Source organism: Varanus komodoensis, unplaced genomic scaffold (assembly GCF_004798865.1).
Source record: "Varanus komodoensis strain SLA01 unplaced genomic scaffold, ASM479886v1 scaffold53, whole genome shotgun sequence".
Taxonomy (NCBI): Eukaryota; Metazoa; Chordata; class Lepidosauria; order Squamata; family Varanidae; genus Varanus; species Varanus komodoensis.
In genome coordinates this window covers 1,953,243-1,976,137 of record NW_025336126.1, presented here as the reverse complement: position 1 = coordinate 1,976,137, position 22,895 = coordinate 1,953,243, and the positions used below count along the sequence as shown (strand labels likewise).

At 53.2% G+C, this 22,895-nt stretch overlaps 1 protein-coding gene across 7 annotated transcripts in view; it reads right to left on the bottom strand.

The window, feature by feature from the left end:
* The window catches only part of LOC123032104 (myosin-10-like), a 63,097-nt gene that overhangs the window by 8,187 nt on the left and 32,015 nt on the right, over positions 1-22,895 (bottom strand). For all 7 annotated transcript variants that reach the window (XM_044447739.1, XM_044447734.1, XM_044447735.1 and 4 more), the window contains 24 exons: positions 22,751-22,872; positions 22,414-22,483; positions 22,113-22,273; positions 21,345-21,453; positions 20,282-20,413; positions 19,382-19,588; positions 18,390-18,527; positions 17,392-17,515; positions 16,537-16,708; positions 15,356-15,568; positions 15,076-15,220; positions 13,765-13,971; positions 12,954-13,058; positions 11,088-11,240; positions 9,954-10,202; positions 7,821-8,033; positions 7,305-7,517; positions 6,089-6,250; positions 5,413-5,541; positions 5,018-5,106; positions 4,277-4,400; positions 3,955-4,163; positions 3,038-3,146; positions 1,847-2,019 (listed from right to left, as the gene is read on the bottom strand). In XM_044447739.1, the coding sequence (XP_044303674.1) occupies positions 1,847-2,019; positions 3,038-3,146; positions 3,955-4,163; positions 4,277-4,400; positions 5,018-5,106; positions 5,413-5,541; positions 6,089-6,250; positions 7,305-7,517; positions 7,821-8,033; positions 9,954-10,202; positions 11,088-11,240; positions 12,954-13,058; positions 13,765-13,971; positions 15,076-15,220; positions 15,356-15,568; positions 16,537-16,708; positions 17,392-17,515; positions 18,390-18,527; positions 19,382-19,588; positions 20,282-20,413; positions 21,345-21,453; positions 22,113-22,273; positions 22,414-22,483; positions 22,751-22,872 (3,728 nt within the window). The remainder of the gene's footprint in view (positions 1-1,846; positions 2,020-3,037; positions 3,147-3,954; positions 4,164-4,276; positions 4,401-5,017; positions 5,107-5,412; positions 5,542-6,088; positions 6,251-7,304; positions 7,518-7,820; positions 8,034-9,953; positions 10,203-11,087; positions 11,241-12,953; positions 13,059-13,764; positions 13,972-15,075; positions 15,221-15,355; positions 15,569-16,536; positions 16,709-17,391; positions 17,516-18,389; positions 18,528-19,381; positions 19,589-20,281; positions 20,414-21,344; positions 21,454-22,112; positions 22,274-22,413; positions 22,484-22,750; positions 22,873-22,895) is intronic.

Genomic DNA, 22,895 nt, shown 5'->3' with positions numbered 1-22,895 from the left:
GGGGGGGGGGGGCAGCTTGGAATTATGGTTCTCGGTCATCACTTAGGAATGGAACCTGTGGGGGCCTTTAAGCGGAGGGAAAAGGGAGCCAGGACACCTGGGTTCTCTGCAAGGGAGAAGGGAGAGGATGCTCATTTTGTAGATCTAAACTGATGCAACGTGTTTCGTGGCTCCTCTCAGCTGTGCTCCTGAAGTAAATAAGCTTCTTGCCGGGGGGGGGGGGGCACGGGATGCCCTCTGGAGAGCGGTTCTCTGTGTGGCCTGTGAAGGATTAACCCCTGCTGCAGGCTCTGCACCCCCCCCCCACTGAGAGGGGGGCATGCCAGCTGCTTCACCCGCCCTGCCTCTCCCTCAGCTGAGAATGGGTAAAGCTGTCCTGGGTGAAGGGCAGAGCTGAAAAAGCGCTCCCCCCCCCCCCCCCCCCCCCCCCCCCCCGGGGGGGCGGGGGAGGGGGGCCGCGGGGGGGGGGGGGGGGGCGAAAAAACACCCCCCCCCCCCCCCCCCCGTGGGACCTCGGCCAGGGAGGCTCCATAGTGGGCAGCTTTACTCTGGGGACCCTGCTGGACGGCCCAATCATGCTGCCCCACAGCACAAGGGGTCCCTCCACTCGCTCAGCTTCCAGAGCAACACAAGCCCCTTTCTGTCAGCAGCAACCGTTCACATTCTGCACCGGGCAAACAGGCATTTTTCTATGGAAAGGAAAGGACACAAGTCTGGCATAACAGCAACATTTGAAAACCCAAAGGAGCCTGTCAGCCTGCCAGGACACCGACCTTGAAGTGTCCACTGTGAGGTTAGAGCGAGAGACTGCAAAGCTGGAATTCAACGGCCGTGAGCAGTTCTGCTGCTGGCCTGTAATCATCACACTATGCACAATTAATTACTGGCTTGCCTAGTGGCCGGAGCTGAGCCATTTGCATTATCAGCAGCGCCTACTTTGTAAATGGCTACTGGCAGTAGGTGGCTGTCCACCGTCTGTAGTTTCTGCATTTACATTTCTTCCAGCATCACTGATTACAGTTCCCTCTCCTTCACCGTTTGTACTGTAAATAGACCTGAAATTCTCGGTAACACGTGGGTCATAATCCCAGAAAGTTTGCATCAAAACGGATGTGGTCATCTTTAAGGGTTGCCGCTACTGCGGCAGACTAGCACAGCTACCTCGCCAGGAGCAGAAGTCCAGCGTGGTCTCTGCGTCCTTCAACAACAGTTTCCAAAGCAACCAGACACTACGACGGGGAATGATCCATCGGACCTCCTGCAGCTGGTTGTGGACCAACTCTAGCCCTCGCTGTGCCCACAGAGGTAGGAAATAAAGGCTAACACATGCATCGCAATCCTTAACTGGCCCAAAACCAGACCAGTTTTCTCCTCTACGTTCCAACGCGAAGCGTACGACAGAGGTGCCAGGAACAGACCACTGCTGCTTTCTGCCCACCGCTGATGGCCACTTGCAGTTTCTACCAAGATCCAGGCTGGGCACTAGAAAGTTTCTTTTAACCTCCATGGTCATGACTGGACAAAAATCTCCCTGAAACTGTTTTGAAGCCTGGCCTCCCCAAGCCAGTCAGGATGGCCACTGCCCATGCTGACCGGGGACTGGGAGTCGTAAGCCAGGGAGAGGTGCTGGTGCCTCTCTCTTTAGCAACACGCTCAGTCCAGATCTGAGGGGTTGTGGAAATACGAGGACACGGACAGAGAAAGGAGTGTCGAATGGCATGTGGGGACATGAGAACACAAGGCAATAGAGGGCGGAAGGGCGGCTCGCCCAGGGCCGCGGGAGATGGGGTCGTTACTCCCCGAGAAAGCTCTGCGTTCACACACAGCCTGTGCGGGCACTGCCCACCTGAGGCGGTTCCGCAGGCTGGTGACCTCGCGGTTCATGGACTCGGCGGACTCGGTGACGTCCTCGAGCTCGCGCTGCATGCGGCGGCAGTTGGCGTTGGCCCGCGAGGCCTCCTCCTCGGCCTCCTCCAGCTGCCGCTTCAGTTGCTTCAGCCGCATATGGCCCTTTTCAACCTGCCAGAACAGGGGAGAAGAAAGGTGGGGGGTTTGTGTGTGTGCAAACGTGAGACAAGCTTAGCTTGGCTGCTGAGCCACCTGCCTCTTGGCCCTTCCTTGCTGGCACAGAATTATTTTAAAGCTTCAGATCGGTTGTTTTGGAGATGAATTGTTAGTCTTTGTTCTAAATTTGCAACCTTAGGGCTATTTGCAGGGCCTTCGCCACCCCTGCTGCTCTCCGGGGGCGCCATCCACAGCTCCCAGTTGGGTGGTGGATTCTGGATGTTGTAGTCCAATGCTTCTGGAGGGCAAGAGGCTGGGGAAGGTTGAGTTTTAGCATCTTCTTTGCCTACTTTGTGCTATCTGTGCTTTTGCTGTATTTGAGTTATTTAAGCGCAGGATAATATGAGGGGTTAATTGCCCCCTTTTGCCCTGTTTGTTGTGCCTCTGAAGGTCTTTGTTGAAACAAGGGGCTGAATTCCCTCGAGTTCCTTAGAGCCCCTCTTTTTTCCTTCCCTTACACTGATCCTTCAAGATGATTATCGTCTTGCTTGCCCATTTCCCCTCAAAATAAAATAAAATGGATAAAATTACTGATGTCAAAATGCAGGCTGCAGGGAAGATATTTAAAGAAGACTGAGCGGGTGTTTCATTTCTAAATTTGAATTTATTTATAGGCAACTTTTTGCCAAAAGGCCTTCAAAGTAACAAAGAAAAGAAAAATAATATGAAATGCAAAACAAAACAAGAACCTGAATAAAATATATGTCTAAATATAAACTAGCACAAGGGAGAAGGAAGCTAGCAAAGGGATAAGCAAACAGAAATGCCAGGGTTGAAGCTGCAAGCCTCACCCTGGAAAAATGTTAGCCCTAATGTTGAATGTATAGATGGGGATTTACAAAGCACGAGGGAAAGACACTCTGCACATGCTCATAAACTCCTTTTGCCATGCCTTTGTTGTTTCCTAGAGCATCAAAAACTTGCCCCATGGTTCAAAATAAGCAAGGGGAGCATGTGTGTGACTCCAGCGTACCTGGTCTTTGAACTGATCCGCATTTCTCCTCTCCTCATCCACCTGTAAGATCACTTCCTTCAGTTTCTTCTCTGCCCTTCGCCCGTGTTTTCCTACCTGGATCCTCTCCCTAAGCAGTGGAAAGGTTGGGAAGGAATATGACAGTGAGCAGATACGAGCGGGATCCAGACTTAGTCACAGAGTATACCCAATGAAATCAACGGGGCTCCAGTCGGACAAATTCTATTGATTCTGGCGTATGATTGAGTTGGGATCCAGCCCTTTAGGTCTGTCTGCTTCCACTGCAAACATACATCCTTAATCTGCAGTTTTTTCCATTGCTCCTTCTCCATCCTGAGCACAGACCATCCCTGGTAGGATAAGCAAATCTATGCAAGGGTGCTGGGTTTGTGCACATCCTGGAGCTTCAGTCTTTAAAAGTACAGCACAGAATCAAGGCAGAGGGAGTGGTCTGGACACATCAGGTGCCGCACAGCTGCTGGCAGCAAAGGGGTGCGGCCCTAAGAACTGAACTGGCTGCAAGACCACCGGGGGCGCAGGAAAGAGCCTACACACAGGTGTGCGCATAGAACGGACTGGGAGTGAGCGTGCAGGTTTCTCTAGCCAGCTTCCTCTTGAGACCAGTGCTCTAGCCACTATCCTAGGAGCGCCCCAAAGGTGCCCTGACCCCACCCTCCCACTGCCAAATGTGCAGCAACCCCTCTTTCCTGGCTGCCTGCACTGTCCGCTCCCTCCCCGAGATTCTCAGACAGACTGCCGTTTCCCCGCCCCCACAAGCAGGGAGGAGGATGGAGCAACTCAGGATCACTGCTGTGTGTGGGCGCATCCACCCTAACCCCACACCAGCATCGCCGCAGAGCTGAAAAGCCACGACTGTGAGGAGAAGGGAACGCACAGCCCTGGCCCCATCACTCTACCAGCACTCCTGTTCCAGCTGCTCCTCCAGCTGGGCGACCTTGGACTCCAGAGTTGCGATCATCATCTTGTACTTGGACTTGATGGATAAGTCCATCTCCCCCAGCTTGGCCTTCAGGTCTTTGTTCTGGCGTTCCAGCTGCTGCCGAGCGTTCTCGGTCTTCTGCGAGAAGCTGCGCTCAGCCGCCAGCTCAGTGGTGATTGTCTCTACCTGCAGAGATGAGAGGGCGGGGTGGCGATCAGGAGGAGGGCCCAGGGCTGCGAGCAGAGGAAGAGTCAGAGGAGCGAGGAAGAGAGATGTTGCCCAGAGCAAGAGGCGCTCACCTGCATGCTAAGCTTGCGGTACCGGTCATTCATGAGCTCCATGTTGCTTTGCTGCTCATCCAGCTCCTCCTCCAGCTGTCCAATTCGTGCTTCCAGGTGCCGTTTTTCATCCAGAAGAGCTGATCTGAAACGCAATTTGGGGTGGGGGTGTAGAGGCTACTCAGATGCGTACAGGAGAAACTAAGGAAACAGCCTCAAGATCACTTAGGCAATCATTTAGCATTACTTTTCTATAATCAGATGAAAGCAAAGTTAAAATGATGGTTTTTATTACTCTATTATCTAGCAATACCCATAACATTTCTTCTGTAAAGTTCACTCAGCCAAAAGTCCCATTTAGCACAGGTCCCCTGCAATGTTAACTAGTAGCTTCCTCCTGTCTTGAACTGCTTTCTGCTCGGCAAGACAGCAGCATTACCAGTGACCAAACTCTTAACTGCCTTTTAGCCAGTCAGTGCATATTTGGGGGATAAGCAGGTTTTTTCATTTTTCTCAACTGTTCAGTGACGAGGGTGGGTAGGGGAGACCTTAAAGCCCTGGTTTATTTTCAAAGATCTCCCACTGTACAGAAAAAAGTTGCTATTTTGCTAGAAACAAATGAGGGATCTTTATTAAAGCCCAACCCTAAAAGGGACCTTTTAATTAAAGGCACACTAGCCCCTTGAAAGCTCAGTATTGTTTTGCTTGCCCATACTATAAGGCACAAAAGGGCCAGGAATAACAATTTGCCTCTGCACTCACTTGCCACTGTTCCCATTGGCCAGTTCATCTGCCAGGTCATCCCGCTCTTGTTGCGCCTGTCTCTTGGCTCGTTCCGATGCTGCCAGATCCTGAAAGTGATGAGAAAGGGGCAGCAGAGGGGTTGAGCATGGAGGAAAATGTTCAAGGCCTCACAGGTGAATCCACAAAGACAGGACCCACTGCCCATGGTTCAGAAAAAGAGCGGCATCTTCTCATGAGAGGGTGATGCAGGAAGACCTCACCTAAGGATGGGCCTTGTGGGCTGCAAACCAGGAGGGTCCAAACAGGGTTGCTGTCTATTCCACCTTTCCCCACTCCCAATCATACGATCTACCAAGAGAAATGCCTGTTCCTCAGGAGCATCGCCAGCCTGTTCCAGAGAAGGTCACGCTCACCTCCTGCAGCTGCAGCAACTCCGCCTCCAGATTCTTCAGCTTCTTCTCACTCTCGCGCGACTGGATGAATATCTCTTCCCGGGCTGCACGTGTTTCCTCGACTTCCCGCCAGATCTCCTTCATCTGGGTCTGGGGGTAGAGAGAGAGTTGGCAAATGGCACCCAGTAAAGCGGCAGCCCTCCTTCCGGCTGTACCGCTCTCAGCACAGTATCTTGCCTAAAAGTTAGGAATGTAAGGCAGGTGGATAGAAAAGCCTCCCCCCTTCCCCCAAAAATGCTGTGGCGGCCCCCTCACCCCCATATCTTACCTACAGCGCTGCAGGCTCTGCACATGAAAGAAGCATCGTCACACATCTGTCCCCTTTTAATCCCTCCCTGCACTTCATGTCTAAGTGTCAGATTCTAGAATGTAAGTTCCTCAGGGCAGGAACCTGTTCTCATGCTGTGCAGCGCGTGAGAATTTTTTAAGAGGGGGAGAGGGAGAGAAAGCAGAAAAACAGAGGAGCTGCCTTATGCGGTCCATTCCACTGGTTCATTTATCACGGCCAGGCTTTCCAAGATTTTGGATACAGGTCTTCCCTGGCCTTGCCCAGAGATGACAAAGACTGAACCTGGGGCCTGTGGCAAGGAAAGCACAAGCATGCCTCTAAATGGAGGCACGCCTCACGCACACGTACCTGCAACTTGCGCAGCTGCTTCACTGCCTCATCCCGTCCCTTGTTGGCGGCATCCAGCTGCCCCACTGCCTCCTGGAGGTCGAGCTCCAGCTTCTTCCGGGCAGCGAGTGCTTGGGCCCGCTGCTTCCGCTCAGCATCCAGCTCAGCCTCCAACTCCCTCACCTGGGGGCGCAACAACAGGGCAGAAACGCCCAAGAGAAAAGACAGTTGCTCTACACTGAAAGTTATGCCAAGATCTGCAAGCTCTCCGCCTCCCTGGCCCCTCAGCCCCACCCCATGCAGTGTGTCCACAGCTGCAGAAGGGATGGAGTCTCCAGGATGGCCCAGGGAAAAAAGAACGGGAATGGGCTATGATGCAAGGGCTCCTTGCTCACGTGTGGAGTTCAGTGCAGCGCACAAGGAAGTGTAAGACAGACATTAGGAATTAGAAATGCCCCCACTCAGAAAGTCTGCTGGAAGGTGTGACCCCCTTCCACGCTTCATCCAGTTCTGGGTCTTGGGGATGATTCTCTTTCTCAAGCGCTGACGTGTGTGGTCCAGGACCAGGGGGTGTCTTTGCGCGTCTACTGAGGCAGGGTTGCTTGCTTGCTGCCCACAGCAGAAACCTTGGCCTCGCACTGGCCCATTTCCAAAACGCAGTTCATCTACTCCAGCATTCTGGGACTTGTACAGGAGCCGCCTGGGCAGGCCTGGTGCTTCAGCGGCTCCTCCGCTCCAGGCGGCAGGCCAACCCGGCGCAAAGCTCATCTTGCTCTTATGGCACTGGCCCCATGATCGGGGGCCCCCTTCCTGTGCTTTTGCTTGTCCCCAACTTCACGCCAGGTCTTGGGGCATCACTCCTGGACATCTCAAGTTTCCACTTGCCTTCACTCTCCCACCCTCCTATACTTGCCATTTTCTGTTTAGCCCTGCAATTTCCAATATTTTCAGAACTGAAAGTTCACTGTTAGGATTTTTTAAAAATTACCTAATCACACAATTCTCCAAAGGGCTCAGCTGGGCAACCTACATGCTCATCTCCTTCCATCCTAATGACAGCCCTGCCAGGCAGGCCTGCCTGAAAGAGGGTGCCCAGCTCTCATCAGTGTGGCTCCACTGCCTGAACCGCTGCGCCACTGCGAGCCCAGCAGCTTCCTCCGGGAGCCCTGCGTCTCGCATGCACCGCCTGTGCCGGCGACGTCTGAGGGGGGCTGGGGCGACCCGGCCTCCTCCCTACCTGCTTGCTGAGCAACTTCTTCTTGTCGTCGTTGGCATCGTCACGGCTCTGCAGCTCCCTCTCGTGTTGCGCCTTAAGGGCCTGCATGTTGACCTCCAAGCGCAGCTTCCCGTCCTCGGTGGCCTGAAGCTCGTCTTCCAGCTCCTCCAGCTGGGCTCGCATCTCTTGCACCTGTTGCTCCAGGCTCCGCTTGGAGCGCTCGAGCTCATGCACCTGGTTTGGAGCAGGCGGAGAACGAAGGAATGAAAGACCCGATCCGGTCCCGGGATGACTTGTGCCACCCATCAGCCAACAAGCCAGGCATGGCTGCCTCCCAGTTATGGGAGGTGCAGTCCAACAGGCCAGGAGGGCACAAATTCATGATATTATTTAACACTGCCCTCTTAACTCCCTGTCCCTTCAGGTCCTTATCCCTCTTTCCAGAGAAGGTCAGCCTGGCACCTTTTTGCACCTTTCGTCTCTACGTCACTACGTGGTCCTTCCCAGCCAACCCACGAGTGCCCGGAACTCCCTTACATTCTTGCCGACATCGTCCTTGGAGCTGACCAGGTCGTCCATGTCAGCCCGCAACTGCTTGTTCTGCCGCTCCAGCTCCTCCCGGGCGTCCAGTGCCTCTTCCAGAGCACGACTTAGTGACAGCACTTTGGTCTCTTTCTCCCGGGCGTCTGCTTCCGCGTGATCCCTCTCCTCGGCGTAGCGGGCAGAGATCAGCTTTTCCTCCGCCAACATCTGCCAGAAAACCAAACAGGTCTTAAGTAACATAAATGGTGACAAACTTGTACAGGATCCTTGGACAGAGGTGGAAGGTCCTTCAAATCACACCCATTTGCCAGACTGAAGCCCAAGCTTCAAAGGTTAGATGCATCATCTGAAAAGTGCGTACAAGATGTTCGGGCCCTGACTATCAACTAGGCCTGGTGGGAGAAGACTCAGGATGCGGTAAGCCACACCTACCGGGGATAGGCCAGGATGTCATCTGGGTCTGTTATAACTCATATTTCGTTTTTGACACAAGATAGAGTCTGTGCCCGTGGAAATCAGCCTCAAAGCGTGTAGACAAGCACAGCTAGTTGGCGCTCTTGGATTGTTGTAAATTGCACACACAGTGATTGGACTGGTGTCTATTTCCCTTGGAAGCATCAAGGAAAGTCACATAATCTTTTTTTGCGAGGAGAAGCACATGCTGCTTTCAGGGACACTTGCCCATTTCCGCGCTCTTTCCTGCAAATTGCAGGTGAGCTGGTTTGATGAAACCGGCTAACTTGGATGAACCTAAACCCAGAGTGAAGTTCCTCTTTGTCAACAAGCAGTTTGGCGGAGCAGCTTGCCTGGCTTAAGGACACACTTTGGGGAGAGGGGAAAGTTATCCCCAGGGAGGAAGACAAGCTGTGATGCGGAGGAGGCCTCCAAGCCCCAAGCAGAGAAGCAGTTCAGTTAACTGCCAAAGAAGTGGGGTGGGGGAACTGGAGGCAGTTCTGAGAAAATAACCCAGCTGTAGCAGGGTACACGTCTGGGCAGAGATGCTGACCGTCAGACCCAAGGGCCAAATCCAGCCCCCTGGGTTTACCAACTGGCCACATCCCCTTCCCTGGTCATGCCGCATATGATTTTATTTATTTATTTGAACTATTTGTATCCTATATACAAAAAAAGGTCCCAGGATGGCTTACAAAAACTGTAACAATTGATAAGAAAGAACAACCATAAATATAACAAAACATAATACCAGCAAAAACAGAATCAAAGTCAAAGTCAAAATGTGACCATGAGTGTTAAAACCAATTAAAATTCCTAGTTTATTTATTTATTTATTAAAACATTTTTATGCTGCCCCATTCGCCGAAGCCTCGGGGCGGCTTACAACTATAAATTTAAAAAATTATAATATTAAATTAAAAAATATAAACATTAGATTAAAAATACAATATGAAATAAGCCACCCTGGCCAGATAAAATCCAATAATACTAACAGTTAAAATGCCGCTTAAATAAAAAGGTCTTCGCCTGGCGCCGAAAAACAAATAACGACGGCGCCAGGCGGACTTCTCTGGGGAGCACATTCCATAGGTTGGGCGCCACCGCAGAGAAAGCCCTCCTCCGAGTACCCACCCTCCTGATTTCTTTCACGGAGGGCTCCCGGAGAAGGGCCTCTCCCGCCGATCTCAAGGGGCGGCCGGGCAAATATGGATGTAAGCGCTCCTTCAGGTAACCAGGACCCAAGCCGTTTAGGGCTTTATAGGTCATCACCAACTTTAAAATGGAAGGTAAATAAAAAGGTTTCCACCTAGCACCAAAAGGAATATCAAGTCGGTGACCGGCGAGCCTCTCTGGGGAGCGCACTCCAGAGTCGTTGGTTGTTCCCCGGCTTTTGTGCAGTTCCCACCCCCTGAACTGCCTTTCCTAAGGTATGGTTGCTGGCAGTCAAAGCTAAAACACACTATTGTCTGGGGGGTTTTGCCCCAGCCTGTAACTTTTCCGTCTCACCCACAACTGGAAGCCACCTCGGACAGCTCCACTGGCCTGAGAACGGCTGCACAGCTCTGGTTTTGGGGAAATCCAACTGAGCTGACGGAGGGCAGAAAGGTAGTCGGGGGGGAAATGCCTGCCTCCACTTGGCAGAGGGGCTTCCTGGGGCAACACAGGCCTCACCTGGTCGAATTTCTTTTGCTTCTTCTCAAGTGCTGAGACCACCTGGCGTTGCTGGTCGAGGGCGACCGTGACGTCATCCAGTTCCTGCTGCAGACGAGTCCGCCCTTTCTCCAGCTTGTCGCATGCCTGGACACGCTCTTCAAGGCGCAGAGAAAGCCCCTCCACCTCCTTGGTTGCCCGCCGGCGAGCTTCCTCGATCGCCTCGGCCACCCCAGCATCTTCCTCCAGCTTCTTCTTCGTCTCCATTACCTGGTGAATTTGTTGCAAAGGAATCACACACTGCTCACAGACGCACACGTCGGTGTGGCCTCCCACTATCTGAGGCCCTCTGCGGCTCTGCTCTCGCAAGGAGCTGGCCCTCTTGCCCCCGCCGAAACCAGCATCAGCTGGGTCTTGTCACCTGCCTTATCATGCTGAGCCCTTGACAGGCAAAGGCCCCGGCAGCACATGGGCCATGGCATCCACTGCTCACCACCTCAGCAGCCTGGACCAGAGTGAGCCACAGGTAGGCAGGCAGAAAGCAGGGGCAAAGAAGAGGAGGGGACTCCTAAGTGGGCCCCAGCAGGGGCCCTGTCACGTGCCCTGCACACGCAGACTCACTCCACTAACAATGTGGGGAACGATGAAAAACTCTTGGAGCAAGCGGAGGCCCAGCTCCTCTTGCCCTGTAAATTTATTGTGCTTCCTTTCTTTTATGCGAACAATGCAGAACTGCTTGAAAAATCCAGTGAGTATGGGTTGATCCAAATATTATCTAGGTCTTTGCTATAATTTTTACCATACTTTCAGCAAACTGTTGGCCAAAGAGGAGGGGAAGCTGCCTCTCCCTGGAATTTGCAAAAACAGGAATGCATTTTCCACAATGGTCCACAGCAGAAGCACCTCCTATTCCAGACTACAGGCATCTCTCAAAGCCCAGGTGCTAGCAAAGCAGTTGTAGTGAAACAAGGCTTCTTCCCCCCTTTGTGCACAACTAGAAGGAAGGAGATCTGGCAGACCTGGGCCAGAATTTACATTTTTTCCAGCTGGGGAGAGATGGGAGACCCCTGATCTTAAAAAAAAAAAGAAAAAAAGAAAGCTTCAGCGCTGGAAGAAAGCCATTTGCTTGATACAAAGCTTGGCCAAGGCTCCCACCTGCTGCTGCAAGGTCTGGATCTGGCGGGTGAGGTTGGCCTTCGTCGCCTCCTCCTCCTCCAGCTGTTCCAGCAGGGCCCCCTTTTCCTCCTCCAGCTGCCGGACTCGCGAGCTCAGATTCAGCTTCTGCCGTGTCTCTTCCTGGAGCAGCTCCTGGGATTCAAAGTTGCGGGTGGGAGGAGGTGGTTAGGAGAAAAGCAAAGCAAAAATCTCTCGCATTTGAGACCAGGCCTCTCTCCTGCCTGGGAGTAGAGGTCCTAGCTCCACCCCACTCCTCCCCTTTCTTCAGCAATCAGGTGCCCTCACTTTCCGCATACTCATCTTCATCCTACGTACAAGAGCACCAGCACGCAATGCTTTTTCTGCCAAATCACGGCTTTGTAGGTGATCTGTCAGTGGTGTGTTTGGGGGGGGAGGGGGGGGAGCCAAAGCCAACGCCGAATGACGGCAGGGCCACAAGTTGGTGAATCGACCCTTTAAGCAGTCTTGCAGCCCGCCCAGCCACCCCCCACCCCCCCGCACGCTCCTCTTCCCTTCCAAATCATGATCTGCTGGGGTAAATAATGAGGGCTGCAGGATGTTGGTTCCTGGCTGTATGCACTTCTATGGCCAGGGAATGCTCACCCCGTACCTGCCCTGGACAGCTCAGACAGGTGCCTGCTGCAGGGACGCCCACAAGCCAAGCCCCCAGTCACCCGTCAACTTGGCTTTCAATCCCCCATTATCATCGAAGGCAAAAGGCTGCCAAGGGATGGGGCAGGGCCTTCTTGCCAGTGGCCTCAGAAGTGCATGCTAACCAGTGGGACTCATCAGTGCCTGTCATCCTAGCATTCAGTGTTCCAAAGTAATTTGTCTTCAAAAGGAGGTTTCAAGGGTATTTTATGAGTACAGTAGACTCTCGACTATCTGGCTCACGACTATCTGGCCTCTGTACTATTCAGTCTAGTTAAAAAATAACTATCATTGAACTATAACTATCAGTAAAATAAGTTTAAATAATTTTTGTAAGAATTAAGCCTATGTTTTACATTAATGTTTTGTTTATTTTAAAAGTGCATGTATTCATACTGTACAGTGTACATGATTTTATGTTTCCTGCAATATAACATTTATCTTAAAATGTGTACAATATTTTTATCCTTGGACTTCCTTTTTCTGTAATACATTTTTAAAACGTACAGTACAGTACATAACAAACATTTATGAAGTACTGGCCTGTACTAAGAGATCAGAAAATATGAATAAGAGCGGGTTTTGGTATAAAAAGGGTATTTTTAATGGTATGGGTAGGGTAGGAAGTGAGCATTTATAGAACTCCGGCCTAACCAGCCTGCCCTTCCGCCACATTAGGCCAGATAGTTGGGAGTCTACTGTAGATAATTTTGGTGCTAGTAAGCTCAAATTTTATTAGTTTTTAATAATACATGGTGATTTAATTGGTAAACAGCTGAATATTCAGTGACTGGTGTGCTTTTTTCAGTGCGTGCAAAACACATTGTGCGTTACAGGCTAATCTTGTGTGTCCTCAATTGCATCCTCTGAAGTAAGGTCACCATTAATTCCCAAACGGAGCCAAAGGAGACATTTATTCATTTATTTACTTACTCAATTGGCCCGAGGGCCCTCTAAGCAGATCACAATCAATGATATATGACCTATTCAGCATCACTGTTATGGCTGGATAAGTTTGGATATCTATCACCACTTCACAGACCCACTGTTGTTCTTCCCCATCCTGTCTCTTCCTGAAACTCCCAGAGAATCCACAAAGTTTTGTCTCTCAGAGGGACAGAGGTAAATACAATATCCAGCTCTCTCCTAAAGTTTCAACTAGCTCTAGCTCACATTGTCATGTTCGCCACATACCTGAGTATCTTGCAGATGGGATTCTACACTGGCAAGATCTTTGGTAAGCTTTATTGTCTTGGATTCTGCACTTCCAAGGGTACCAGAGACCCCATCAAGCTCATTCTGTGCACAGAAGATGACAACAGACAGAAAATACCAAAGATGAGGTCAAAATGCACTGCGAGAAATCAAAATATCAACTTCTTCCGAGCTGAAAGCTAGGGACAGGGTGATGGCTGTTTATCCCATGCATTCATCACACAAGCAAAGACTCACTGGGGGCAGAATTCACTGACTGTAGCTCACCTTTCTTTTAAATAAAATATGGCCGCTTCTAGTTCTTAGGAATTCCCAGAAAGGTTTGAGAACCTCAAAGACAACAGCTGGCAAAGGACCAGGAACCAGACAAGCAATTGGCCCCGACTTCTGAAAGTTTGGGGTCAGGGCAGTTTCACTGACGAGCGGCCTTTGCAGTCTTGTCCCTTTTCTGTGAGCGACCCTCCACCTGTATCCCCACAAGCTAGTTTGCTCCTCTGTGGGATCTATATCCTAGCAGCTACTCAACATTTTCCAAATCTCAAAACCTCAATCTCTGCAGCAGAATAATAAAAAGCCACTTAATGAGTTTCTTGCATAATGAATTCTATACATAGAATTCTGTGGGTTGGTTGGTGCAAATTCAGCAAGGCACAGAGAACACTTGCACACATGAAAGAGCCTTAAAATAAAGGAAAACATTTCATGGGTGCAAGGACCTGAAGCATGAGGACTGGGGGTCAGTTCGAGGTACGGCTGCCTTCTGCAATCTCTCTCATGCACGCCCACCTACCTGCAGCTTTGCCAGCCGCTCCTTGAGTTCAGTCTTCACTCTCTCACTCTCTGCAGTCCGGAGCTGCAACTCCTGGACTACACTCTCCAGCTTCTTGCGCCGCTGCTCCGACTCCTGCTTGGCTCCCTGTAGGACCTTCAGCTCCTTCTGCATCTCTGCATTCTCCCCTTCCAGGGCTTGCTTGGTCTTCTCCAGGGTAACTTTGAGCTGGAGAGAATGCAGAGAGAGAAGTAAGAAACCAAAAGTGTCGACTCTCAGGCGCTCTCGTCTCTTCTCCGGCCACAATGCTAAGCACACTTACTAAGGAGCACAGATACAGAGTACAGAAGATCAAGGGAGCTTTAAATACAGACAAAGTCTCCTTCATTCAGAACCATCAGCTCTTCCTAACCTATCTCAACACTCAAATACTTGACAGTCCTGGCTCTTACAGTAGGAAAAGGGAACATGTGGCTTTCAGGAGGCTGCTGGTCTCCCATCAGCTGCAGCCACCATAGCCAGTGTTGAGGGAGGATGGAAACTACAGACCATCAACATATGGAGGGCCATACGTTCCCCATCCCTGGCTGTTTACTCCCTAGGGCAGTGGTGGCGAACCTATGGCTCCCTCTGACTGCATGCGAGCCAAATCGCCCCAGCATCGCCCCAGCAGCCGAGCATCAGGTAACAGCACACATAGGGGCCATGCGCACACTTGGAAAGGAGTAGTGGCACCAGGCGATGATGACACGAGCTGCGACTCATCTGAGCTTTCAAATGGCTGGTTGGTGCGCTGCCAAGGATATAAATATATATTTGCTTGGACTGGCTGTTTTCAGGTTTTATTGTAGTGTTGGCAGTCAGCGATAAATAAGTGGGTTTTGGGTTGCAGTTTGGGCACTCGGTCTCTAAAAGGTTCGCCACCACTGCCCTCGGGCTTTTGACTCATGCCTGTTCCCTCCCACAGCATCCCACTAGGGATGCTGAGCTGCCTTTGGCCGGAGGGCTGCCTTCTATTTGGAAAAAGCCCTCCACAGCTGCGTTCCACTGGTGGATGGAGAAAGAGCCAAAGGGGACCAGCCCAAACACCCAAACACCAGGACATTTTAGAGTTATTACTGCCAAGAAATTAGGAGAGGCATTTCAACTTTTATAAAGGGCAAATGATGAGTGGCTGGAGCTGGGGGGGGCATGAACACCTGGGGAACACCGGGGAGGGGGCACAACAGTCCAGGTTTGGGCCCTGGGACTGAGGTTCTGCATCCCTGCACATCACGTTCCCCCCCCACTGCATCCCAACCCCCCAGAAGCCTTCGCTGCCCAGCGACATACCCGGCGGGATTGCTCCAGCTCCCCCAGCAGCCCCTCCAGGGTGGCCGTGTGGCGCTGGCGCATCTCCAGCACCTGCGCTTCGTGTGTCTTGACCTCTTCTTCAATGGTCTTCTTGAGCTCTGTCACTTCCTGCTCCCGCTTCGACCTGCAACATGGCAAAGATGGGGCTAGCAAGGGACCGGGGGGGGGGTGTCTCGGGGGGCTTGCGCCTGCAGAGGCTCTGCCCAGGATGCCGTGACCTCCGCGGCAAGGCAGGCCAGGCTAGGCCTGCGTGCTTTACCGTAGCTCCTGCTGCGCAGCCGTCGAGTCCAGGGTGTCCTCCAGTTCGGTCTTCAGTGCCTCCAGCTCCTCGCCCAGGTCGCGCCGCTGCTTCTCGGCCTTGGCGCGGGCTGCCTTCTCCGACTCGATGTCCTCCTGCAGCGCATCCAGCTGCGCTTGCAGCTCATGCAAGGAGTTCAGCACCAGGGCCTTCTGCGTGGCTTCTTCCTCCACTCTGCAAGGCGGGCAGGAGAGGTCAGAGGGACGCAGGGACCCAGCCACGGGGAAAGGCGGGAAGCTAATGGCACACAGTACTCAAAAGGGGAGGGGGGGGCAGGAAAAACATCTTTGGAGGACGCCAGATGGGCACAGAGGGGAGGCCAGGATGCCTGAATCTGATCCAAGATCATATCTGCAACTACAGCCACCCCAACCTGGTGCCCTCCGGATATGTTGGACTACAACTTCCAGCAGCCCCCACCAGCCATGGATGGTGGTGGCTACTTTCTGTGGAACTCTGCGAGCTGTAGCTCGGGAACTCGGCAACTCGGCTTGGTTCAATGGCCCTAGTTTCCCAGGATTCCCTGGGAAGATGTCATAACAATCACACGAGTGTGAGGATGCCGGGGCAGCCGTCTCCCCGGGTTTCTGGGACTGGCCCATGCTAGAGTTCAGCTACTAAATAAATCCTCAGAGGAGCCTGTGCACCTCCAGCTCCGTTATTCCAAAGCAGCAGCATTCAACCTGCTGCCCTCCAGGTGTGTGGGCTGTAAATGCATCATCCCCAGTTAGTTCACAGTGATGGGATCTGGAGGGCACTAGGTCAGTGACTGGCCCAAAGTCACCCCGTGAGCTTCATGGCCAAGCTGAGACCAGACCCTGCCTCTCCTACGCCCCAGCTGAACACTCTAACCACAACCCCACTCCATTTTCTCTTGCTAGCCATGTGAATATGGTTGCACCCAGGTTAGGCCTTAACTTCAGCCCACAGCTTGTGTTCAGACTACAACTTCTGGAAAGGGCTGCTTTAATCTCTGATCCCTCTGTACAAGCACTTATCTGCGCTGGGAATGTCAAACATTAAAGCCCCGTTGCCAGATCAAGATGTTCTGCAGGCCTCTCACGGAGAGAGCCTCCCGCCCCCTGGGGCTCTCATGGCGTGAGAAGAGCTCCATGCACGCAGGCGGAGTCTGGCTCGGGTACCTGGCCAGTGCTGCCTGCAGCTTGGCTTCCTTTCTCGCCAGCGCTTGGCGGAGCTCCTCAATCTGCTGCTGTAACTCTGCTACCTGCTCCTGCAGGTCACCCGCCTCCCCGTCCAGCTTGCGCTTCATCTTCTCCAGCTCCTGGCGCCCCTTTTCTTCCTTCTTCAGCCGATCTGGAGGAGAGCAAGAAAGAAGCAAGTCAGGCTAGCGAACCGATCAGTACACCTGGTGAGACTTCCAGGCTGGGGTGGGGGGCAGGTGGATGCAGGGAGATTTCTTGTACTGGGTCAGACCATGTGCCCACCGAGACTCTGGTCTAATCCAGAAGTGCAGAACACTTTTCAGCCTGAGGGCCAAATTCCATTCTGGAGATGCCCTTGAGGGCTGCAGGCTGGAGCAGGAGCAAAACGGCAACGTATTTCAACTTAAAAGCTGCAACCACTTCAGGAGAGGAATTTCAAATTTTTAGAAGGGGGAAACAAACCGCACGAGAACGGAGGAACTGCCAAATGACCAGTAGAGAGTGAAAGGGAGGAGCCGGCTGGTGTGTGGCATGCAAGATCTCCATTTCCCAGCCCTCCTCTCAGCGTTCCCACCACCGGAGAGGCCAAGGGCAGAACCCGAGATCTCCTGCATGCTGTGCTGCTGCTCCACCACTGGGCAGTGGCCCCAACTCACGCTCCCTCCTGTGCCCCACACTGAAGCTTCGGCTGCCCGGGCTGGGAGATGGGAGGCTGCAGCAGCAAGCCTGCCCCACCCCGCAAAAGGCACCAGACCAGCCGGTGCTTCTTGCAACGGCGGGAGGAGGTTCCCAACCACCAGGGCAGAGCCCGGGCAGCCCGTCTCTCTGGCTCACCTTCCATGTCAGCCATGACCGCTTCGTATTTGTTGCGCAGTTTGGACAGACTCTTCACTTTCTCCTCCTCCTCAGCCATATGGGACGTGAACTCAGAGAGACGCTCCTCCATCAGCTTCCTCTCCTGGTGGGAGCAATAGCCAAAGGAGGAAGCAAGTGCAAAACAGAGCACAAAGAAGCGGCAGCAGCGGCAGGGGAGCAAGGCGAAACCTGGCTAGTGGCTCAGGCACCTGGCCTTTCCATCGGCCCCCTCCCTAATTCACAGAGGGCCAAACCACGGACCACACGTTGCCCTCGACTGCTCAGTGCGTGGCCTGCAGAGCTGTGGGTGTCCCAGCCGCTTTCCCTCGCTGACCAGGCTTCCGCTGGAGGCCCGGAAACACTGCGGGATCCTTGTTCCTGAGAGCATTGGCAAAACAGCCACATGCATCCTGTCTCCCGGGGTGAGGCAGCTTTGGTCCACTGCTAAGAACCCCACGGGCACCAGGACGCCCCTAGACACCTTGCTGGCTGCCCACAAGAAGTCCCTCCTCCTCCCTGCAATGTCTGTGCTTGAAATGTTTCTACCTTTTCTTACTGGCGCCTGGGATCACTTCAAAGCCAAGTGGGAGCTTCCGGCTGCTACCTTAATTTCCCATACTGCATCCAGCAGAGTTTCTCAAGCGTCCAAACTTGACCACAGGCCCAAAAGGTTGCCCTCCCCTGCCCTGGGGGCAGCCTCAGCTTCTCTCACTCTGCAGAGCTCTCCACGGGCTGAAGAGCGAAGGGCCCCGTTCCTCTCAGGGCCGGCCGGTCGGCACAAGTGGCAGGCTGTGATTCACCTTCCTTTTCCACCAGAACATCCAACCAGAGGACAGAAGATTTGCCCCTCAGAGAGGAAGGCCTGTCCTGTCAGCACACCTGAGAGCACACCGCCCATCCTCAAGCCCTCTTCCTCTTTGGAGCAAGCGGCGCAGCAGCGGGGCCTGGGGGCCATGGGGGTGGGGGTCCACACTCACCTTGTGCAGCTTTGAGTTTTGGTCTTCGAGCATCAGCAGGTCCTCTTCCATCTTCTTCAGCTTGGCCTCCATGCTCACTTTCTCCAGCTGCAGCTTCTGCCGGGCAGCCTCCTCCTCCTCCAGCTGCTCTTCAAGGTCCTGGAAAGGAGGGGAAAAAGGAGTGAGGGAGCAGGTCTGGAAAATGGGGTGCCTCGCTCTGCTCTATCCAGCCCCAGGATTCTCTCAAGCAAGCAGAACATTCTAAGCTTGGTATTCAGTCTGCCAGAGAGGTCGTCCAGTGCAGCAACTGCCTTCCCCAACCGGGTGCCCTCCAGATGCTTCAGGCATCAACCCACGTCAGTCCCAGCCAGCATGTCTGATGGTAAAAAAAAAGCCTGGAGTGAAGACCAAAACACCTTGAGGCGGGAGCAGAATTGCAGTGTCAGAACAGGGCTGAGGAGCCCAGGGTTCAAATTCCCACTCAGCCACCAGGCGCACTGGGCCAACTCTGGGCTGGCTGCAGCCTCCCAGCCTGGCTCTGCAGGGCTGTTGTGAAGACACAGCACAGGGACCCATGTATGTCACCCTAACAGCTCTGGGGCACGGGTGGGATAAAAGCATCATAAGGCAATTCGCTCAGCCGGACAAAGCACGGCTGAACAAGAGGCACCGTGGTGCCTGCTCAGAGGCAAACAGGCCCACATGTGGGCTCTCCCGGGATCGGTGCCCCAAAAGTGCGGTGCCACCACAGGAATTCTTCTGCACAGCGACTGATCTAGACACACCCCAGGGTGTGCAGCATGTGCGCGCACACACTAAAGTCTGCCCCAGAATGGTTTTGCATTAAAGTTGCAAAACTAAGCAAGACGCATGTGTGTGTGCATGCGCACGTGTGTGTATTCCCCCCCACACAAACACACACTCCCCCTCTCCCCATACAGATGGCCGTGTATGTGGACCCATTTAAGCTCCCTCCTGTCACAGGAATAAATGGCCTTGCCCCGGCTCCACACCTGGACGTGCTGCTGCATCTTCTTCTTGTCCCCCTGCATCTGCTGGCATCGCTCCTCCTCCTCCTCCACCCGTGACTCCAGCTCGTGCAGGATGTCCTCCAGCTCCTGCTTCCGGGAAGAGAGCCGTGCCCGCATCTCTTCCGCTTCGGCAAACAGCTCTGTTTCTGCCTGCAGCTGCTCAGCTAGGATGGCCTTCTCCTCCAAGAGCTGCCATGAAATGGGGAGGAAGCGTGAGTGGCTTGAGAACCCCAAAGCTCCTGGTTTCGGGCATCAGGAGGAAGGGGTGGCCCCATGTTGTACCCACAGAGATCTTGGCCAAGGGTCTCGCCCAGCCCTGCTTCCCAAGCTTTTTTTAAAAACTGGAGTTGTTAGGGACTGAGCACAGGGCTGTCTGCACACTGGATATGAAAGGAGAGTTTCATGATTACAGGGCAGAAAACACGGGGAACCGAACACAAAAGTCATATAAAGGGAGCTCAGGACAGACTGCATGTTGTGAGGGTGCGAAGAAGAGAAAGAGGAGCTGGTGTAAGCCAGGGTTGCACTGAGCAGTGGGGACTGGAAAGCTGCTACAGAATGCCAGGGAGAGACAGCCCAGTGAAATGTTTACAGGAGAAGCTGCTTCAAACAGAAGCAAATGAATGAAGGAGCTTAGCAGACTGATTCTGAATGGATGCAAGAAGACACAGGGGGCTGGAGGGGAGGCCAGGCAGGACCTCCAGAAGAAAAGTAGCAAAGGGGAGGGAAAGATTTCAGTGACGGGCAAAGAAGGGTGATGTACAGGACAGAAGTATGGCTCAGAGTACATGTGTCGACAGGAAGTTTTTCAGCTCCCAGCATGCCTGAGCGGGCTGGTGCTGGACAGCATGCCTCCTCAGGATTCACGTTCTCCCTCCATACCTGCTGGTATTTGTTTTCTAGTTCCTTGAGGTCCATTTGGGTTTTTGTGTGTTTCTCCTGCACCTTTTGTAGCTCTACTGCCTTTGCTTGCAGCACATCATCCTGGCGTGTCACCTGCAACAGGGGTTTCACCTGGCAAAGGAAAAGAGAAAGAAGGAGGCTGTTGAGGAAGCCCAAGCAGAAGCGCAGAGGTGCAGCTTGCTATATCGTGCCAAGCCTCTTTCACCTTCTTTTGGGCCATATTGCATGCCCAGAAGGGGCCAAGGAGAAAAAGGCAGGGCAGGGGGACAGGAAGCTGTGCCAAAACAGTGCACTGGATATTGGGGCCTGGAACAGACACACTACGTGCTTTACCCTGTAGCCAGGAGGACTGAGAACTCACTTCTATTTAAACAGCACACGACTGGCGCAAAGTGACACTCGGGTTCACTGGATAATCACCTGGGGCGTCAGAGCTGGAGGGCCGCACTCTCCAGTCTCTGCCATCAGGCAGGGGACTAAGGGGCCTGGGGAAATGGCTTCTGCCAGGAAGAACGTCACAGCAAGAGGAGACCCACCTGACTTCAGCCACCAGCCAGAGAAGCAGCAGCTGCTGGGAGCGTCCTTCCCTTCCAGAAGGGACATCCCCATTAACCTTGGCGTTAAGAGCCAGTGCTGGAGTTTGCTGCTTTCCTCCCCCCTCCCAACCCCCTTTCCTTTTGCAATGTGTCTTTTAGATTTAAACCTGACTACAGAAAGATTACTGATCCTTCTGCACTGCTCTGGAATGCTTTTTTGGCAGAAGAGCGGCATCGAAGAGATTTTGCTGAGGAATGGGTTAAAAAATGGCGCAGGCATGGGGCCCCCTGCCCTGGGATAATGCTTTACATCTACAGAGAAGAGAAGCCGGATCGATCACAAATGTGGCACTAAAACACAATCTGTTGACAGAGAAAGGAGTGGCGTTCCAGCAACATTACCCCAGGCGTAATTTACATAATCCTTCCACCCTGTCCTCGCCACCCTTTGCTCGCTGGGCGCCCAGCACAGGCGTCTGCGTCACCGTCCAGCCGCCCTGACCAACCTTGGTGAAGAGGCGCCACCACTGCCAGTGGCGCAACTTGAGGTAGGCCGCACAGTTGCGTTGCATGACCTTGAGGGCGCTCATCTGCTGCTGCTTCTTCATGAAAGCCCTGGAAGAGCAACGGGAGATGCCCCCACCACGCCCATCGTTAGCACCACAGAGAGGGCCATCGTTAGGCAACTCAGTGGGGTCGGAGACCACGAAGAAGAACAGTGGGACAGCAGCTGGCCACCGGCATCTAGGCTGCAGCCTTTGGAGAAGCGGCATCAAACAGGAAGGCTGATGGGAACGGGCCTGGCCAGCGGGCGGGTGAGAGCCACTGATGGGCCTGTTGACCCGATCTGGCCATCAGTTACTGGCTACTGGGAAAATGAAACTCCTTCCCTGTATGCCAAGGGCAGGGAACTGGTAGCCCTCTGCATGCTGTCGAATGCCAACTCCCATCGGCCAAAGCTGGCAGGCCAAGAACAAGGGAGGACAGGCATCAGGAAAATCTTGCAGAAGTGAATGTAGTTTGCAGTGGAAAACCCATCCATTTTTGAATTTGCAGTGTATTTTGCAAATAAGAAAAAGAACACACTTTGAGAGCGGGTGCACGCTTCAAAATGCACAAGGGAAAATACGCAACCAATATTCTTCTTTCTGTAGAAGATGGGAGGACCTGGTTTCTGTAACTCCTGAGGCCACCCCTCCAGCTGATTCTATGAGCTGCCCCCTTCTTCAGATCTTATATCCATGCATTTAGAACCATGATAGGCCAGTACTCACTTGCGGGCTAAATATCCCCGGGCAGCTGCCTGGAAAGACACAATAATGTCGGTGATCTTCAGGTCCCGTTCCTCCTCCAGGTGGGCCAAAACGCCAGCCCGGAAGAAGATCTTGCTCTGGCCAATGCGGAAGAGGTTGGGGTCCAGTTCCAAGGCCTTGATCTGAGGAAACAAGAGAGGGAAGGGAAGGGAAGGGAAGAGAAGAGGACAAAGAGCATTAATCACTAGTTCTCCTTGGTTCTCCGGGAGCCGGCTAGCTGCAGCCCACCGTGTCTCGGCTGGGCTGGGCTGGGCACACCTACCATGCGTTCACAGGCTTGCTTCCCATCCATGAACCCTTTCGGAATGGCATTTGGGGTCAGGATCTCATACCTATTAGATGATACAGATAAGCTTGGTGATTAGGACAAGCATTTGTGGTGTGCATGTGTACGTGTGCATGCACACACAACCACCCACCCGCACACGCGCGCTGGCCTCTGAGATGGAGAATGAATTGGCAGCCTCACGGAGAGCACCCAGCGCTAGGGAGGGGAGGCCAGCAGATCTGCCCCGAGACAGCTGGGAATACGGTTCTCCTGGGCCCACATCACCGCCCCTGCCAAGGCCAGCTCCCCTCCAGTTGGGTCAGCTGGGTACCTCTGCCGGAATTCCTGAAAGATGATGCGGTTGGGGAACCCCTGGCGGCAAATGCGAATTCCTTCCAGGACTCCATTGCAGCGTAGTTGGTCCAATACGAGGTGAGGCTCCAGTTTTCCAGCCTGTAAGAGGAGCCAGGAGAAGC